This window comes from Gouania willdenowi, chromosome 15, assembly GCF_900634775.1.
Source record: "Gouania willdenowi chromosome 15, fGouWil2.1, whole genome shotgun sequence".
Classification (NCBI taxonomy): domain Eukaryota; kingdom Metazoa; phylum Chordata; class Actinopteri; order Blenniiformes; family Gobiesocidae; genus Gouania; species Gouania willdenowi.
The window spans coordinates 1334486-1353751 of NC_041058.1; the positions used below are offsets into that span (position 1 = coordinate 1334486).

Below are 19266 nucleotides of genomic sequence, written 5' to 3' on the forward strand. Positions count from 1 at the left end.
AATGGGAGAAATGTAGCAAAAATACATTAAAAGGAACAAAAATATGGCAAGAAAAAGTGATGAAAATACGGAAATTTTGGTGAAGTTAAAGAAAAAAACAAAAGCCAAAATGGGCTCAAACTGTTAAATGAAAATTTTTAGGTTTCTTGTAGCCTCTGGCGACCCCCTTGCAGTGTCTCGCAACCAAAAATGTGGTCCTGATGCCAAGGTTGAGAACCTCTGCTCTTAAAGACAGAAAAAGGTTTTTGGCTCTGTATCAAACGAACTAATATTCCTTTTAAAAACATACGAACACTTTATTTACAACAGAAAACGTTACGTCCCAGTCCTCAGTGGTGAAGGTAAACCTTAGTGATGTTTTATCCTGGGAATAAACAGCAGAGTTCTTAGTCCAGAACTGTGAGTCCCACCATGCAAACATTGTTCATCCAACAACTCATAATCATACGATTATTCTCCACATTTCGCCACGAGAATCTAAAGCAAACAAAGTGATGAAGTGGAAGTCGTTGTTTGTACGAAAATCCTAAAGTAATATGAAGATGGTTATTTGTTCAATTACTTTTTCTTTTTTTTAATAGGAGTCAGTAAACAGTTTACGTGAGTGTGTGAATACAGAGAGTAAGTGATGCCGATGCTAATGCTAATCAGAGCACTAAATAGGTTGAGAACCTTTTTTTTTCTAGACACCAATGTCAGGAATCCACCTTTCTTTCATGTTCAATCCGTGACTAGATCTATTTTATCGTCTTTTTTTAGTTAAATACTGAGAAAAGTAAGGGCTGACTGACTTCAAACACTAATTCCAGCAAGTTCATTTGGTTTCATTTATTCAGACAACTTTTTTCAGGAAGTTTGCTTTGATCTCCCGACATGTTTCGACTGTCAACTGTCAGTCTTTGTCAGAGGCATCAACTGATCTCTTTGATAGTTTCTTGACTTTCGTGTAATACCAGCAAGCTTCTTTTTGAATAATAATATATATGGTTTTATTTATTCAAACAACTGTTCCTCAAGAAAACAACTTTGTCAGAGGTGCCTCTTGATCGCTTTGATGTTTCTTTTGATGTTTAAAACCTCAAAGAAGACAAAAAGATTTTTGCTGAAGTTCCGAACGGTGTTTTGGTCTTTTGATGATATTCCAGAGCGGAGCGGCTTCTCTACATGTCGCTGGGTTTCTCCGCCAGCTTCAAGGCCTCGTGCATGCCGGCCGCCGACAGCTTGCGGTTGATGTTCCGGTAGCGGCAGCGCAGCAGGTTGCTGTAGGTGGTCCTCAGGTCGCGGTTAAAAAAGGCGTAGATGAAGGGGTTGATGAGCGAGTTGGCATAGCCCAGCCACAGCAGCGTCCTCTCCAGCCACAGTGGCACGCAGCTGCACTCCACGCCGCAGACAAACGGCCGCGCTGTGGACACCAGGAAGAAGGGCAGCCAGCAAAAGGTGAAGGCACCCACCACGATGCCCAGAGTGGCCGCCGCCTTCTGCTCCCGTTTGAAGATGGACTGGTTCTTCTTCTGCCGGCGCCGTTGGTGGTGCTCGCTGGCCTTGAGGAGGCGGGACACGCGCGAGCCACACTCCTCCTCCACCTCGCGCTGCAGCTTCAGTGCCGCCGAAACGCAGTCAAGGCTCTCCTCCTCCTCCTCGGTGTCTGTCGCCCTCACGCTGGTGCTTTCCCCGGAGTCCACCACCACCAGCGGCAGCGGCGGTGAAAGGAAATCCTTCCCGCCTCGGCACTCGCCAGCCCGGGGGAACCCAGTAATAGTATGCTTGGCGGCGCTGAGCTTGGCGGCGCGGTAGATGCGGTAATACATGATGAGCATGACGGACATGGGGATATAGAAGGCCACCGCTGTGGAGTAGACAGTGTAACCGAAGTCCTGGCTGATTAGACACACCCGGCCGTCATTGACATTTTGCGCCCAGCCAAAGAGTGGCGGCAGCGTGATGGAGGCGGACAGCAGCCACACCGACACGATCATTTTAGCCATGCAGCAGCCATTTTGTCGCACCGGGTAAGTCAAAGGCTTCGTGATCCCCAGATACCTGCAGACACACAGACAGCACCTGCTTTAGTTGGCTCCTCCCACTAGTGAATACACATTAACATGCAGCCATTTAACGCCTCATCCACGTCTTTCTGTGCTGCGGATGTTTCATATTTCTTCCAAACATGTGGTGCATCTTTTTGAGAGAGGGAGGAGCTTCTTCCTCTAGACTGAAAAGGATCCAAACCAGAGCCCAGTCACATGTTTGATTAGCTTAGCATGTAGCAAATAGGCCACATGTTTGATTAGCTTAGCATGTAACGACTAGAAACACGTTTGATTAGCTTAGCAAGTATCGACTAGTCCCACATGTTTGATTAGCTTAGCGCGTAGTGACCAGTCCCATGTTTGATTAGCTTAGCACATAGTGACCAGTCCCACGTTTGATTAGCTTAGCACGTAGCAATCAGTCCCACATGTTTGATTAGCTTAGCATGTAGTGACCAGTCCCACATGTTTGATTAGCTTAGCATGTAGTGACCAGTCCCACATGTTTGATTAGCTTAGCACGTAGTGACCAGTCCCATGTTTGATTGGCTTAGTACGTAGCAATCAGTCCCACATGTTTGATTAGCTTAGTACGTAGCGACCAGTCCTGCGTTTGATTAGCAGAGAACATAGCAACCAGTCCCATATGTTTGATTAGCGTAACATGTAGCGACTAGCCCCATAAGTTTGGTTAGCTTAGCATGTAACAGCCAGTCTTATATATGTGATTACCTTGGACGTAGCGACTAATCACACTTCCTTGGTAAGCTTAGCACGCAACTAGTCACACATGTTTGATTAACATAGCATGTAGCCGCTAGTCCACATGTTTGATTAGATAAGCAAGTAGCGACTGGACAACATGTTTGGTTAGCTTAGCCTTAGCTTGTAGCGACCAGTATCACATGTGATTAGCTTAGCATGTAGCATCTGTCCACTGCAGTACATGAAAGGGTTAAAATCAAGTTTACGCTGAAGGCCAGATGTGGTCAGTGCTGCTCTCTGAGGACGAGTGTACGCATCATTACACACACACACACACACACACACACACACAGGGTTAGAAAGACATGAGAAGGTTTCAGGTTCAATCTTGTGCGTAATGTAAAAGATGAAGATGATGAAGAGAAGAGGGTGATATTGGTGGTGATGATTACATAATGAGAGAGATGAAGATACTTAGGATGAAGATGAAGAAGACACACATGAAGCTTCATCACAGATCAGATGTTCTCATTAAAATTCCACAATAAACTGATTTATAAATAAACATAAATTTGTTTTATTTTCACAGATTCTGTTTATGAACACTTTGATTTATCCATGTTTATCTTCACTCAGTTTGTGTTTGTCTCCCACAGAAGTCAACGATTTGACTCAAAAAGTCATGTTTGAGGAATTGACGAGAGGAAATTTCAGACACACACACGCACATACACACACACACACTGCTGCAGCTCATCAAATCATTTATTTCACCTTTATTTTGGCGGGCGTGGCTGAAAAGGTTGAGAACCTTCCTTTTTAGCTGCACTTTATTTTCATAAAACATGCTGGACACGTTTATAGATGTATGTGGTTAGTTGTTTAAGAATTCAAGAACTTAACAGAATGTGAAACTGTTGTAGAAGCAAAAGTAAAAAAAAAAAAAATTGAAAATTGTAGTTTGACACTTTGGTAAACTTTCCACTTTTTTAATTTTTTTTAAAAATATTCATACTTGAATTACAGTTAGTTACCATTTACTTCATACATACACGGAGCTTGTGAGAGGGGCAAAATAATTCATTATAGTTTCCCCAAATTTATTGAAAAAGTATATATGGAACAGTTTTCTGCTGCTGTGATTCTAACATATTAAATATTGACGTTAGTTGGACCTCTGGTGTGTTATATACGTTTTAGGTTGATTCTACTTCTGTTGCGTAATTGGTGTTCTCAATGTAAATGGTGATACAACACTGCCCCCAGCAGTTCATGTATGTTATGGTACTGCAGCAAAAATGATTATCATCAATTTACATTAAACGACATGTCGAAGCAAATTTTGGAGTTAACATGATCAATTATGTTACTAATAATATTTGCAATATCGTATATGTTACACACATTGTGGTTGGCGTGAATCTTCAGACGGTTATACATTGTTTTATTTGTTGATGCCCCCGCCCCGCCCCCCCCCCCCGGAAACAATGAAAAACTTTCCTTTGATTTCATACCATTTTGTACTTGTAAAGGTGAAATGTGTTATTATTGATATTGCGATGTAATATGTGTATCGTATTGTTTAGTATCGATATACATATTGTATCGTGACATTCAAACATGAATCGTATCGTATGGTCAGATTAATGCACAGCTCTGGTTCCAGGTGAACTCACCTGTCGATGCTGATGACGCACAGCGTCATGATGGACGCGGTGCAGCACATCACGTCCATGGCGATGAAGACGTTGCAGAAGAAGTGACCGAAGAGCCACCGACCACCGATCAGGTCCGTGACGCTGACGAACGGCATCACCGCGAGGGCCACGGACAGGTCGGCCACGGCCAGGGACACGATCAGGTAGTTGGAGGGCTGCCGGAGCTTCTTCACCACGCACACGGAGATCACCACCAGCATGTTCCCGCAGATAGTGGACAGGGTGAGCACGGCGAGCGCGCCCCCGATCAGAACCTTCTCCGCGCGGCCGTAGCTCAGGATGTGCTCCCCGCAGCGCGTCCCGTTCCCGTTGCTCTCCATCAGCTCCGGGCGGACACTCGACACCACCGCAGCCTCCGCGAGCTTCAGCAGCCGCGGTGTGAGCAGCTCCGACAGCAGCTCTGCGCCCCCAGTGCGCGCCTCCATCACCAGAGAGCCGCGCGTCTCCACAGTCCCGTTCGTGGCTCCCGCGACGACCATCCTGTAGCCGCCGGTGCCTCTTTATCCGTCCATGGAGCGGGACTCCAACCCCGGTGTGACTGGCTCTGCGCGCACACGCTCCGTGCGTAAAAACGCGTCGCCTTCGATCCACTTTTTTAGAGCCGCGCGTCATTACGCACGCGTGGATCCGTCCCCGCGCATCTGACCTAAAAAACACTTTGGTTTCCTGGATTTATGAAGCTTTTAACAGTTAATAAAACAGTTTTTTAAGGACTTGCCTCAGTTGGTGTCAAAACCAAGACCCGCGGTCCAAATCCGGCCCCCAAAGCCTTGGCCCGCGGGAAATTATTTTCAAAATAAAGATTATAAAAACAACATGACTCATCAAAGCACTGCAATAAACCAATTTGAAATTTGAAAAGCAGATCCTGTAAATTATTGTTTTTTACTAAAATACTTTAAAATACCGGAAGTGACTTTAAAATACAAGTTCTGAAGTAAATGATTGTTACTGTCCATATGATACAAATATAAACGTGTGTGTATATCTTGTGATTTCCAAATATATAACTTTTATTTTAGTTCCATTTGGACTTTACAACCACAGATGTCACTTTTATCCAGTGTGAAGAACTCAGGAACCACTGAAAGAACCGAAATCACACTGAAAACATAAAGAGCAGATAAACAAGAACAAAAAAATGACCAAAAACATATAGAAATGGATCCAGCCCCAAAACCGACTTCATTTAAACAAAAATACCAAATACATGCAGACAAATATGAAATCAGATTTACAGACTGAAACACTGACATCAAGGATGAAAAAGATTAAAAGTACCTAAAAACAGAAAGATTAGAATCCGGAAGAAAAAGGACCAAAATCGACTGAATCCAAGCAGACACTAAATAAAATGTCTAAAATCAAATTTATGAAAGAAAAAAATGTGTTAAAAATCAAAACCTTCACAACAAAGACCAAAAACAGACAAAATCTAAACAAAACACGACTAAAAATGAACTAAACGAGAATGAGATCATACTGAAAACAGACTAAAAATTGACTCAATTTAAACAAAAAGGACAAAATACAGACTTTAAAAAAAATAGACGAAAAAGATTAAAAGTACCTAAAAACAGATTAGAATCGGATTAGAGAAAAACTCACAAAAAGGATCAATAACTGACTGAATAAAATAACTCAAATCAAATTTAAAACTGACAAAATAAACATTAAAAACCCCAAAATTTACAAAGACCAAAAACAGACGAAATTTATAAGCAAAAAATACAAAATACAGACAAATAAGACAAACATCGGACTAAAAAAGGCTTAAATTAAACTGAAAACACATTTAGTGAGAAAGGATCACTGCAGATATTACAACTAGTCATATTTATTTATTCACTAAATCACATTTCTGTAAAAAATAAAAGAAGTGTAGAATAATTTCTTTGCCTTATTTCTGATGTAAAGAGTAACATTTGGATTATATGTTTTCCTGATATATGTTCTAATGTTTGATCTTTTTGTATTTTAGAAGATTGTATTGATTATTAAATAGAGACTGAATGGTTAAATTACCAGATAATTCAATAAATATATAAACTGAATCAGAATAAACTGATACATTAGAAAAAATATGATCATTATTCAAATGTTTTGCAAACATTTTGTTGAGTTTTATTTTGTTCAAAAGATTTAATGCGTGTTTATGACTAATGTGATGTAATTTCTGTGAATTGGAACAATAGATAAAATGTGGCTCCAATTAGTCATAAAATCCCTAATGTTGCGGTTTCACATTATTATGAATTATATTTGACCATCCAGAGCCTTTGTTAGTGCTGCCATCCAGCGGTCAAATGTTGCTACTGCAGCAGCTGGAAGTTATGGAACAATAATAAAATATCTGTGAGAGCATTATTATCTATTATTATATTTGAGTTATTTATTAATAATAATATTAAGACCATTGTTGTCTGAAAGTGATCGTTTATTAGATTAATGCGTGAGATTTTATTACAGTGAGGATAAGAATGTAAAACATGCAAAAGAGACAATTAGTGATTTGATTTAATCCTGATGTTTGAGTCACTTTATAGTTGAATTAATAAATAATATTAAATATGTGTGTGTTCGTCCATCTAACATCCAACCTGAGGGTGTAGCTGTTGATCCTCCACCTCTCTCTCTCTCTCTCTCTCTCTCTCTCTCTCTCTCTCTCTCTCTCTCTCTCTCTCTCTCTCTCTCTCTCTCTCTCTCTCTCTCTCTCTCTCAGAGGCGGAAACAACGTAAACATCGGGTTGCCAGGTTGGAGAGTAAAGCCTTAATGCGTGCATGTTCTCCTTTGAATGGACTCTAAATGAATCCGATCAGGTTGTGATGGACCGTGGATTGATCCGATCAGTGACCGTCAGAGAGGCTGTGCTGGTCGGCCTGAGGAGGATGAAGATGGAGGGGTGATGATGATGATGATGGTGTCTCTGACCCCCCCACACGGAGCCATGGAGCAGATCCTGAAGAAGATCCACAAAGAAGCACAAGGACACAAACACAAGGCCGTGCGCGATGCGTGCGTGTCGGCCTGTGGTGAGTGGAGTGCACGGGGAGGGGAGGCATTAGACGATACACTCACGATACACACGACGACGATCTAAATCACCATCATTAATCTGAGTCACCACAGACTGTATTTATATTTACTAACATATTAATAAAAATGTCATTTAGTAATTGTTTTATTAGCATAAAACATAATATAATTATGTTTAAATCCAATAAAAATACACATATTTATGATAATTAATACTAAATTATTCTGTCACATTTTGAATGAATACATTTAAATTGAAGTAATTTGGGTCAAAATTTCACGGTGTAAAAACAACTCATTTACCACCAAATCTATATTAATTTATCTTTCTACAAGTTTCAGTTCTTGAATTTATCAAAGAGTTAGAGAAATATAGATTTATTAAGTTAGAATGGACTCTTGCTCATCATGTCTTAGATAATAAATGTGTTTTTCTGTCATTTTGTGTAAATTAATTGTCATTTTTAACTGTATAAATGAATAAAAACCTCTCCATAAAAGAACATACTTTTTTCAAAGATGTACTTGTAGAAAACTAAGATTCAGTTTTAAAATGAATCAGCAGCATTTTAAACCAAACACAAAGAAAAACCAGTGTTTGATGATAAATGAAACGTTTTCTAACAAACTGTCTCTGGTTTTTATATAAACTTTAGAAACGTTGGAGGCACAAAAAGGATCAGCAAACATTTCTCCTTCACAGCTTCGGTAAGTCAACAATCTGTGATTTACTCGCTAACTTCAGCCACCAGAGCATGTCAGCACACTGTTTAAGGGAGAGTAAAAGTCCCTTAGGAGAGCTCTTCTTCTCTGCTTCATTGTCTACTACCAAACCTCAGAGTCAGAACTGTTTTAATCCACTTCCTGTAAACAAGAGGTTTACATCCACATCTTTAACTTTTCCTGTTTTTTTTTTTAAATCAACCAAAAACAGCACAAGTTGTTAATGTGACTGAAAAAGCTGCGAAATGATGTAAAAAGCCATGTGACATCATCAATCACGTCATTTAAAGATGGAGGAAAACAAGCTCTAACACTGTAAAGTAGAGTCCTATTTTTAAAAGTTAATAAATGAATGTGTTTAGTCAGACACAGATCTACTAATAAGAAGATTTAGAAGGTTTTAGATCATATTTATAAAAACTGATGAGAGACTCTACGATCAGTGAGTGATTGTGACTCAGCTCAGAACAAACAATGACAGGAAGTGAGAGTCATGTGACCTCCAAACTGGTTCAATCTATGAACTTTTTTAGTTTAATGCTTTATTCTTTATTTGAAAAGTTACTTATTTTATGAAGTATTTCTCTTCGATGTATTTCTTGTGTGAATGTACGTAAACATGATGTATTATTTCTACTTTTTGAACAACAACAGAACCATGACTGATTGTTGATTTGTTTTTACGTCATATTTACAGTAAAAAAACTTCCTGATTTTATTTTCCTTCTCATTCTGATCCAGAGGAAAATCTACAAATGATCCATGATTTTTTTTTCTTCCTTTTGTCTTTGTGATCAGATTTAATTTTCCCTAAAACACCTTCCCAGACTGTACTCATAATAATGATAATAATAATGATGATGATGATACAGTATTATGTTCTAAAACATTATGTTTTCTGTGCTCTTCAGAGAACGTGTCCTCCTCCCTCTGCAGATGGCTCTGGAATCTAAAAACATCAAACTGGGACAGACCGCTCTCACTGGGATGCAGGTATCAGCCCACCACTCATAACCAACCCCCAATAAAATGACTTGACTTTTATTTTGTGTGTTTGTTGTTCTGTGCTTTTTTCTTTCATCATTTAGTATATTTTTCTGTCTTTGTGTATTTTTCTGTTATTTTGTTTTCAAAATGTCACATAATAATAATAAATGTAATTTTTAATGCACTTTTCATGTTATTTATCTAAATTATGCTATTTATACTAAATTATATTATTCATACTAAATTATATTATTCATACTAAATTATACTATTTATACTAAATTATACTATTTATACTAAATTATACTATTCATACTAAATTATACTATTTATACTAAATTAGACGAGTATACTAATTATACTATTCATACTAAATTATACTATTCATACTAAATGATACTAGTCATACTAAATTATACTATTCATACTAAATTATCTATTATACTAATTATACTATTCATACTAAATTATACATTCATACTAAATTATACTATTTATACTAAATTATACTATTCATACTAATTATACTATTCATACGAAATTATACTATTTATACTAAATTATCCTCGTTTATACTAATTATAACATTCATACTAATTATACTAGATACTAAATTATACTATTTATACTAATTATACTATTCATACTAATTATCTATTCATACTAAATTATACTATTTATACTAAATTATACTATTTATACAATATACTATTTATACTAAATTATACGTCATCTAATTATACTATTTATCTAAATTATACTATCATACTAAATTAATACTATTTATACTAAATTATACGTTATAACTAAATTATACTATTCATACTAAATAATTTAGACTAATTATACTATTCATCTAAATTATACTATTTATACTAAATTATACTATTTATCTAAATTATACTATTATACTAAATTAGACTATTACTAAATTATACTATCATACTAAATTATAACGATTATACTAAATTAGACTATTCATACTAAATTATACTATTTATACTAAATTATACTATTTATACTAAATTATACTATTCATACTAAATTATACTATTCATACTAAATTATACTATTTATACTAAATTATACTATTTATACTAAATTATACTATTCATACTAAATTATACTATTTATACTAAATTATACTATTCATACTAAATTATACTATTCATACTAAATTATACTATTTATACTAAATTATACTATTTATACTAAATTATACTATTTATACTAAATTATACTATTTATACTAAATTATATTATTCATACTAAATTATACTATTCATACTAATTTATATTACTCATATAAAAGCATCTCTTCTTGTCTTCCAGTAGATTTTTTAACTCTTTTGTAAATAGGGCTCTTATTTTGAAGTTAACAGGAAGTTTTGTCATCAGTTTTATGCATCAAGCAGATGTACTTGGTCACTTTCTCACTTTAAATGTTTTCAGAACTTTCAAAGTAAAGGTAGAGAATCAACAGAAATATTTAGCCTTAGTCTGAACAAGGTTTTTAACCCTGGAGGTTCCAGATGCATCTTGGGAAACTATATATATATATATTACTATTGTAGTAGTATATACTCTGATTACTCTGACCTGTGTGTGTGTGTGTTTAGAAGCTACTTTGTGAGGACCGTTTCCTGGTGGACGAGGAGCAGACGGAGAAGCAGCTTCTCTCTCAGATGTTGGAGGCCGTCAGAGTCACACCGTCACTGCATGAAGACCTTCAGGTGGAAGTGATGAAGGTTAGACACACACACACACACACACACTGTGTTGTGTTTCATAGAGAAAGTGATGAATAAGTCTTTTCTAATGTCAGGTCCTGCTCTGCATCACTTACTCACCGAGCTTCGACATCAACGGAAACTCTATCCTTCGCATCGCTCAGGTTAAACTTATCATATTTATATATGTTTATATATTTGTATATATATTTACTTTATCTGAAAGTTTTGAATCAGCAGACAGATTTTCTAACGTAGAAACGTGTGTGTGTGTGTGCATATTAATGTGTGGCTAAAAGTTGTATTTTTTGGTTTAAATCAATGTTATTCCTTTGTATTTCAATTTTAACATTTTATTTTATTTATTGTATTTTAGTATTATATTTTTATATCATTTGTTTTTTTGTTTTTTGTTTTTAAGATTTTGGTTGAATTTAATTTGATTGTTAGTGTTTTTTATAGTTTATTAGTCATTGTGTAAAAAGGACAGAAATGACTGAATTCAATTTGTGAAACACAAATATAAGAATTCTATTTATTTGTTTTTAACCTGTTTTTTAGTGGTGGTTGTTTTTTATTATGGGTACACCAGGAACTCCTGTAATTTATTATTTTATTTTGAATATGCAAATAGTCCAAGGCTTCCTGATCGCTATTTAACAAAGGATTTGCACAACATAATATAGAAATTAAGATTTTGAGGAAGCAAAATAATAATTAAGCACAAAGAAAGAAAAAAGACATATTTGAAAAGGAGTGAGAAGAAGCACAGCTTAGGTTCTGCACTGAGAGTTATTTTTCTGTAATCATTTAATGGTGATTAATACGATAAAGTCCCAGCCCTACTAGTGCTGTTTGTTTTTTTAAACATCATCAAGCAGGATTTTCAAAAAGACACTAAATATATCCTCGTGTGTGTGTGTGTGTGTGTGTGTGTGTGTGTGTGTGTGTGTGTGTGTGTGTGTGTGTGTGTGTGTGTGTGTGTGTGTGTGTGTGTGTGTGTGTGTGTGTGTGTGTGTGTGTGTGTGTGTGTGTGTGTGTGTGTGTGTGTGTGTGTGTGTGTGTGTGGGTGGAGTGGTGGCCTAGTGGTTAAGGACGCTGGGCTTGTAATCGGAGGGTTGCCGGTTCAAGCCTCACCTGGGTCATCACTGTGGGATGTTGAGCAAGTCCCTTAACCCCGAACTGCTCCCCAGGCGCCGCAAAATGGCTGCCGACTGCTCCTCAGGGATGGGTTAAGTGCAGAAGACAAATTCCAATAATGTACTAACATTACATGGCCAATTAAAGGCGAAAGCCCGATTTAATCTTTAATCTTAATCTTTAATCTTTAAAACTTGTCTAACTTGTATAACTGCAGCTGATAACACACGCACCTTTTTAGCTGGTTACCGTGGTAACCCCTCCTTCCTCTTTGGACTGTGTGTATTCATCCCACCGTCACTACTTTTCCATCGCCGTGACTCACCGTGTGTGTGCGTGTGCGTGTGTGTGTGTGTGTGTGTGTGTGTGTTTCCAGGTGTGTATAGAGACCTACGTGTCCAGCTGTCACCATCGTAGCATCAACACAGCAGTGAGAGCAACACTCAGTCAGATACTGGGAGACCTGACGCTGCAGCTGAGGCACCGACAGGAGGTCACACACACACACACACACACACACACACACACACACACAAATGTACAAAATGACAACAATAACACACAACATGATTTAAAAAAAAAAAACATCCAAAATACACAAAACGACCACAAATGCACACAAACTCTTTTTCCTGAGTTAATGCTGATTGGTCATGTGATTCTCAGATCAGATACAGTCACATGTTTGTGGCCCCGCCCCCTGTGATAAAGTTGTGTATTTCTGATGTAAATGATCTTGTAATGAAGCTAAAACCTTGTCGTACCTTTTTAAATCTTCAGTGTTTGTTTGGACTGAAAGCAGAATGAACATCAGTGTGTTTGTGAGATTAATAAACAATAAACATGTTTAATATTGTCCTCAGGGAGCAGATGGAGATGAGCTGACGGCTCCTCCACTGCAGAGGAAAGGTAAATTATTCCCACAATTAACACACTGAACGACTTAGACAAGTCATTGTGTGTGTGCATGTGTGCGTGTGTGTGTCAGACGTGTCTCCTACCAGCCAGGCCCTGTGTGAGGACGTGGTGATGGTGTTGACAGTTTTCTGTGAGAAGCTGGAGTCAGTGAACAGGTGAAACCACACGGTTGTTCCTCCATTCACTGTTTGTTAGCTTCTTTGTTTACTTGTTTACTTGTTTGTTTACTGGTCGTCGTCTCAGCGACCACCAAATGCTCCTCCTGCTCTACCTGGAGTCCATCCTGTCCATGCTCAGCAGCTGTCCTCCCACAATGCACCTCTCCAGAGGGTTCACCGACCTCGTTTGGTGGGAATTACACACACACACACACACACACACACACACACACACAAAAAGCTTTAGTCTACTAAACTTTGCTTATGAATAAATTATACTACTTTTATCATCTGGCTTTGGAAGAGAAAACCTCATAAATTTGGTGCCGTGACCTGGATTTTCAAAACCTCCCAGTGGCTCATTGATTATGATGAGTGGTGTTTTCAGGAAGCAGCTGTGTCCGTCCCTGGTGGCCATCATGGGAAACCCCGTCAACGATAAAACCATTACGTCTCATCACAGCTATACAGCGTCAGACAGAGAGCGTCTGAGCTCAGGTGAGAAACCACAAGGCTGTCACTGTTTCTGACTGTGAGTGAACTCAGTCTGACATCAAAAGCTGTTTCCTCTGCCAGGAGTGAGTTTGGAGGCGGAGCTTCCTGTGGGGGGCGTGTCCGACCAGGGTCGAGGCTCCGGCTGCTCGTCCAGCGCCCCCGTCAGGATGGCGGCAGTGGTGCGTACCGTGTGCTACGTAGCGGCGGAGCTGGTTCGACTAGTGAGCTGCGTGGAGTCAATGAAACCTGTGCTGCAGTCGCTTTATCACCGAATACTGCTGTACCCCCCCCCCACAGCACCGCACTGAGGCTATACGCATCATGAAGGAGGTAAGTAGTTACTCTACTGAGTTACTCAGTAACCCTAGCAAGTACATTTTTTCATATTTCTTGAACTAATGTTATGTATTCAGACAACTTTTATCCCTACTTACGAGATGCTTTCCTTATGAAATACCTCATAGGGATACATCAAAGCAATCACCTCTGAGGAACACTGACAATTTGCAGTTGAAACATGTCAGGAGACCAAATTTCCCAGAAAATAAGTTGTCTGAATAAATGAAGCTTTTAACATATTATTTTACTCAGTTACTTTACTAAGTTATTGATTTATATTCATATACTCAGTTATACATATTTTATAGTTTTATAGTTATACATAGTTACTTAATTGTGTGTGCGTGTGTAGATCCTGGGCAGTCCTCAGAGACTCTTTGATCTTGCTGGTCCGTGTGTGGCTGAGCCTGAAACCAGGAAACGTTCGTTCTCCAAGAGGAAGTCCCACCTGGACCTGCTGAGACTGTTAGTCCTGTAGTTTGTCCTGTCTGTAGATCTGAAACACAGAGTGTGTGTGATGTATGTAGTGAGTCCTGTTCACTCTGCTGCTCAGAGTGATGGACGGGATGACGGAGGCGTGTGTGAAAGGAGACATTGAGGCGTGTTTCTCCTCCGTGTCGTGTGCGTGTGCTCTACTGGGAGCTCTGGAGGAGCTGAGCCAGGGCCGTGGAGTTCAGCCTGAGCAGGTAGGAGACCTCAGATTCTACAGAATCACAGGCTACGATAACTACAAAGGAAAGTAACGTCTTTAAAGTAAATACAAAGGAAAGTAATGTCTTCAAAGTAAATACAAAGGAAAGTAATGTCTTCAAAGTAACTACAAAGGAAAGTAACGTCTTCAAAGTAACTACAAAGGAAAGTAACGTCTTCAAAGTAACTACAAAGGAAAGTAACATCTTCAAAGTAACTACAAAGGAAAGTAACATCTTCAAAGTAACTACAAAATAAAGTAAAGACAAAAGCAATAAAGTAGAGTCATGAACAGTATGTAAGGATAAAGCAGGGTGTAACACATCTTCAAAGTAACTACAAAGGAAAGTAACATCTTCAAAGTAACTACAAAGACACAAAAGTAACAAAGTAAAGTAGAGTCATGAACAGTATGTAGGGATAAAGCAGGGTGTAACACATTAAGTGGTGATCACTATGACTGGTGACAGCAGAAGTTAGGTTTACATTTATCTGAATCACTGCAACAAGATAACATGATCACCAGTCAAACCGTAACATCTGTAACTGAAACTAAATCTGTCGTTAAAAAATGTAAAACTAACATCATAATGTATGTTTTATATTTTCATGCTAACTGTGTAATTGTATTATCACAATGTTGTGTTTTTTTGCTATAAATGTCCTTTTTTCAAATTATTTCATGTGTTATTAAAAAAAATGACGTGAGTGAAAAAAGGATGAAATAAGGATGAAACCGTTATGTGGCGTTCAGGCTCAGCTGCTCCTCAGACGATTGGACGACCTGAAGGAGGGGGTGGAGTCAACCCGAGAGTCGCTGGAGCTCAACGAGGCCGACTTCAGGTGGCAGAGGCTGGTTCTTTCCTCAGAGAACCCGGGGTGGGACCCCAGTGAACGCAGCCCCGACATCAGCATCAGCATCACCACGGAAACGGGACGCACCACCATGGAGACGGACGAGCAGGAGGAGGACACCCACATCACCATGCGTAAAGCCAGCCTGGACCCCAACCAGGACCCAGGAGGGGGAGGGGGAGGGGGGGCGGTCCCTCCAGACGTGGTACAGAGAAGCCACGCCCTCGTTTACCCCGACATCACCAACTTCCTGTCTGTGGAAAACAGGAGCAGGTCTCAGCACGGAGGGGGCTCACGCTACAGTGAGAGCAACTTCAGGTCAGAGCAGCGGCTAACGCACAGCTAGCATTCAGTCACCAGCTAACATGATCACCAGATCAATGGCAACACCTGGAACATGTCAATCAAAAACACAAACTCAAATTTTAGAGCAAAAACACAACTCAGGTTTTCATAGCCTGAAACGGACAGGAGCACTGTTAGCACAGGGGGCGGGGCCACAAACATGTGACTGTATCTGATTTGAAGGTCACATGATCAACATTCATGTTAGCATTAGAATAATGGCCAATCAGAGCATTAACACAAGAAACAGCAAAGGCTTTGTGTGTTTTAGTTTTAGTTTTTTTACATTTTTGTGTATTTTTCTGTAATTTTGTGTTATTTATGTATATTTTTTTGTTATTTCTGTGTGTGCGTGTGCGTGTGTGATCAGCAGCATGGAGGAACAGGACCTGTCCCGTACAGAGTTTGACTCATGTGATCAGTATTCCATGGCTGCAGAGAAGGACTCGGGACGCTCTGACGTGTCTGACATCGGTTCAGATAACGCTTCGTTGGCTGACGAGGAGCAGGCGGAGCCTCCCCACCGCTCCCTACGCACGGCCGCCCTCTCCCTCAGGCTGCTGCGCCACCATGAGGCCGAGCAGCAGAGTGCACGGCTGTTCCTGCAGGAGCTCAGATCACTGCTGCCCCGCCTACTGACCCTCAACCATGAACAGGTGGATCACACTCTGCAGGAGTTCTGCTCACGTTTCTGCTGCAGCCTGCACGGTGAGTGTGTGTGTGTGTGTGTGTGTGTGTGTGTGTGTTTGCTCTGTGCTCAGTGTGTCTGTTTACTTTGTGTGTGTTTACTGAGAGAGCGGCTCAGTAAACACACAGCACGCCCTGAAGGGCCAGAGCAGCAAAACTTAAATTAAAATGAACTTAAATTAACTGAACTAAACTTTCATGACTTATATTTAGTTAAATACACAAAACTTGACCAAACTAAGTTAACTTAACTCGACTAAACTTAAGTGAATTTGTTCCAGCTGAACTTAATCTTAATGTAATTAACAGATTTTGACCAAACTTAAATTCGCTAAACTAAGCTTAAGTTCTATAGCTCACTATTTCTTATTTTTATATCAGATCCTCCTTCAAGCTTATCTGGACTTATTCTGACTTATTTTATCTGGACTTATCTTATCTGGATTTATCCACATGTTAGCTGAACCAATCTGATGGTACTAGTCATATATCCTGTCTGTTGTGTTGTGGGCCGTAGGCGGGGTTCCATCCCCAGGTTTTGAACCATCAGACTCAGTGAGTTCTCCATGTCTGATGAATGCTGATGGTCTCTACCTGCTCTCCTTCTACACACTGCTGCTCAACCTGAAGATGATCCTCTGTGATCACTACGGACGGAGAACCACGGCCCCGCCCATTAGCCTGGTTAGTGCCTATAAACACAATATATGTTACCGTCAGCCTGGTTAGTTAATAAGATAAATATATAAACATAACCATTAGCGTAGTTAGTTTATTAGATAAATATATAAACATAACCATTAGCGTAGTTAGTTTATTAGATAAATATATAAACATAACCATTAGCGTAGTTAGTTTATTAGATAAATATATAAACATAACCATTAGCCTGGTTAGTTTATTAGATAAATATATAAACATAACCATTAGCGTAGTTAGTTTATTAGATAAATATATAAACATAATAGTTAACGTAGTTAGTTTATTAGATAAATATATAAACATAACCATTAGCTTAGTTAGTTTATTAGATAAATATATAAACATAACCATTAGCGTAGTTAGTTTATTAGATAAATATATAAACATAACCATTAGCGTAGTTAGTTTATTAGATAAATATATAAACATAATAGTTAACGTAGTTAGTTTATTAGATAAATATATAAACATAATAGTTAGCGTAGTTAGTTTATTAGATAAATATATAAACATAATAATTAACGTAGTTAGTTTATGAGATAAATATATAAACATAATAATTAACGTAGTTCGTTTATGAGATAAACACCCATTCTTAGTCATGTTTTTCTGTTGTTTTATGTTTTTTTTGAGTCATTTTGTGTATTTTTGCTGTTGTGTATCTCTGTTTTCCTATAGTATATTTTTATTATCTGTTTTTTCAATGTTTGTTGTTTTTTTAATGTAATTTCTCTGCTCTATTGTCTATTTTTCTAGTAACTTTGTGTATTATCTACCTGTGGCCCCCGGGGGCCGCCAGTTACCCACGTTTGATCTAAATCTAGTGAAGTTGAAACTAGTCACAAGATAAAAAGGTTACCATTACATCTGTAACGTGTGTGTGTGTGTGTGTGTGTCAGAGGGACTTTGTGAGTGTGCTACAGAGCAGTGGTGTGTTGGTGGTTATTTCTCAGCCTTGGATGGAGGAGCTTTACCATCAGGTGATGGAGTGCAACCTGCTGGTGGAGGCTGGTTACTGCAGCTCAGCAGAGGGCCAATCAGTGGCCCTCATCAGCATGCTGACAGGTACACACGCACGCACACACACACACACACACACACACACACACACACACACACAGACGTCGAATACCGACCAATGACGGCTCATGTCCGTCCCTCAGATATCGACGGTTTGGGCAGCGGTGCCATCGGAGGTCAGCTGATCAGGAGGACCAACGTCCAATCAGCTGTGAGCGCTGACACACCTGATGCTGACTCAGTGTTAGCAGGTCAGTGAAGAACATGCTAAAGACACTTTGTCTGTCAGATATGGAAAATAAAATACATGAAACTGGACAAATGTTTTAGTTTTGTCAAATGTAGAACATTTGGAAACAAATGTACTAAATTATTCACAAATTAAAGACAGTAATTGAAGAGGATAATTGGAGAAAATTCAAAAAAGTTTGCATATACAGTATATTATTTTTTATCAGATCCTCCTTCAATCTTGTGGGGCGTGGCTTAGGACAAAGCACTGAGAGGGTGGAGCTTAGAGCAGTGTTCATTATTATTTTTTAAGTGACAATAACTAGACTGAATAACTATAAAAAAATACATTTTAACAAAAACTATATCTAAATATATATGGACTAATAAAAAACAACGGAACTATGATTTTATTACGTGGGACAAAATCCAATCAGAACTCATGTGATCACGTGATCTTACATTGATCACATCCAATATCAGGTTGATCAATCATAATTGATCTATAAAAAAATGCATAAACTTTTATGTTTTATATTTTAGTCAAATATATCTGTGATGATTTCGTGGACCATTAAGTTGACTAAAACTGGACTATAACTGAAATAGTCTTGATGACTAAATTTGGACTAAAACTAAGTTGCATTTTCTTCAAAAGATAATGAATAAAACTAAATAAAAATTTGCTGTGAAAAATGAGAAATTCATTAGAAAAAATTATAAAAAGTTTGTAGAAATGTTAGAAAATTTGCTAAT

General features: G+C 38.4%; 2 protein-coding genes across 2 annotated transcripts in view; one reads left to right on the forward strand and one right to left on the reverse strand.

Annotated features, from left to right (window-relative positions):
- Positions 1-5046, reverse strand: LOC114476578 (5-hydroxytryptamine receptor 7-like). The gene is made up of 2 exons (XM_028468230.1): positions 4412-5046; positions 1-2040 (listed from the first exon to the last, which is right to left on the reverse strand). Exons 1-2 carry the CDS (start codon positions 4930-4932, stop codon positions 1161-1163), a joined length of 1401 nt encoding a protein of 466 aa, XP_028324031.1. The 5' UTR covers positions 4933-5046; the 3' UTR covers positions 1-1160.
- arfgef3 (ARFGEF family member 3) overlaps positions 4471-19266 on the forward strand; it is a 34488-nt gene continuing 19692 nt past the window's right edge. The window contains 20 exon segments of the mRNA XM_028468229.1: positions 4471-4596; positions 7176-7486; positions 8147-8198; positions 9125-9206; positions 10820-10948; positions 11026-11094; positions 12447-12563; positions 12934-12979; positions 13059-13143; positions 13232-13336; positions 13535-13644; positions 13723-13925; positions 13927-13971; positions 14333-14445; positions 14534-14666; positions 15425-15843; positions 16244-16578; positions 17075-17241; positions 18159-18324; positions 18423-18530. Of these exon segments, the coding sequence (XP_028324030.1) occupies positions 7360-7486; positions 8147-8198; positions 9125-9206; positions 10820-10948; positions 11026-11094; positions 12447-12563; positions 12934-12979; positions 13059-13143; positions 13232-13336; positions 13535-13644; positions 13723-13925; positions 13927-13971; positions 14333-14445; positions 14534-14666; positions 15425-15843; positions 16244-16578; positions 17075-17241; positions 18159-18324; positions 18423-18530 (2611 nt within the window). The 5' untranslated portion in view covers positions 4471-4596; positions 7176-7359.

Excerpts from the sequence above, each read along its gene's own strand:
- LOC114476578 (XM_028468230.1), bottom strand. The coding sequence starts at position 4,932 with ATGGTCGTCGCGGGAGCCACGAACGGGACTGTGGAGACGCGCGGCTCT. Across the intron at positions 2,041-4,411 it reads TGCGTCATCAGCATCGACAG|GTATCTGGGGATCACGAAGC; the intron begins GTGAGTTCACCT and ends GTGTGTCTGCAG.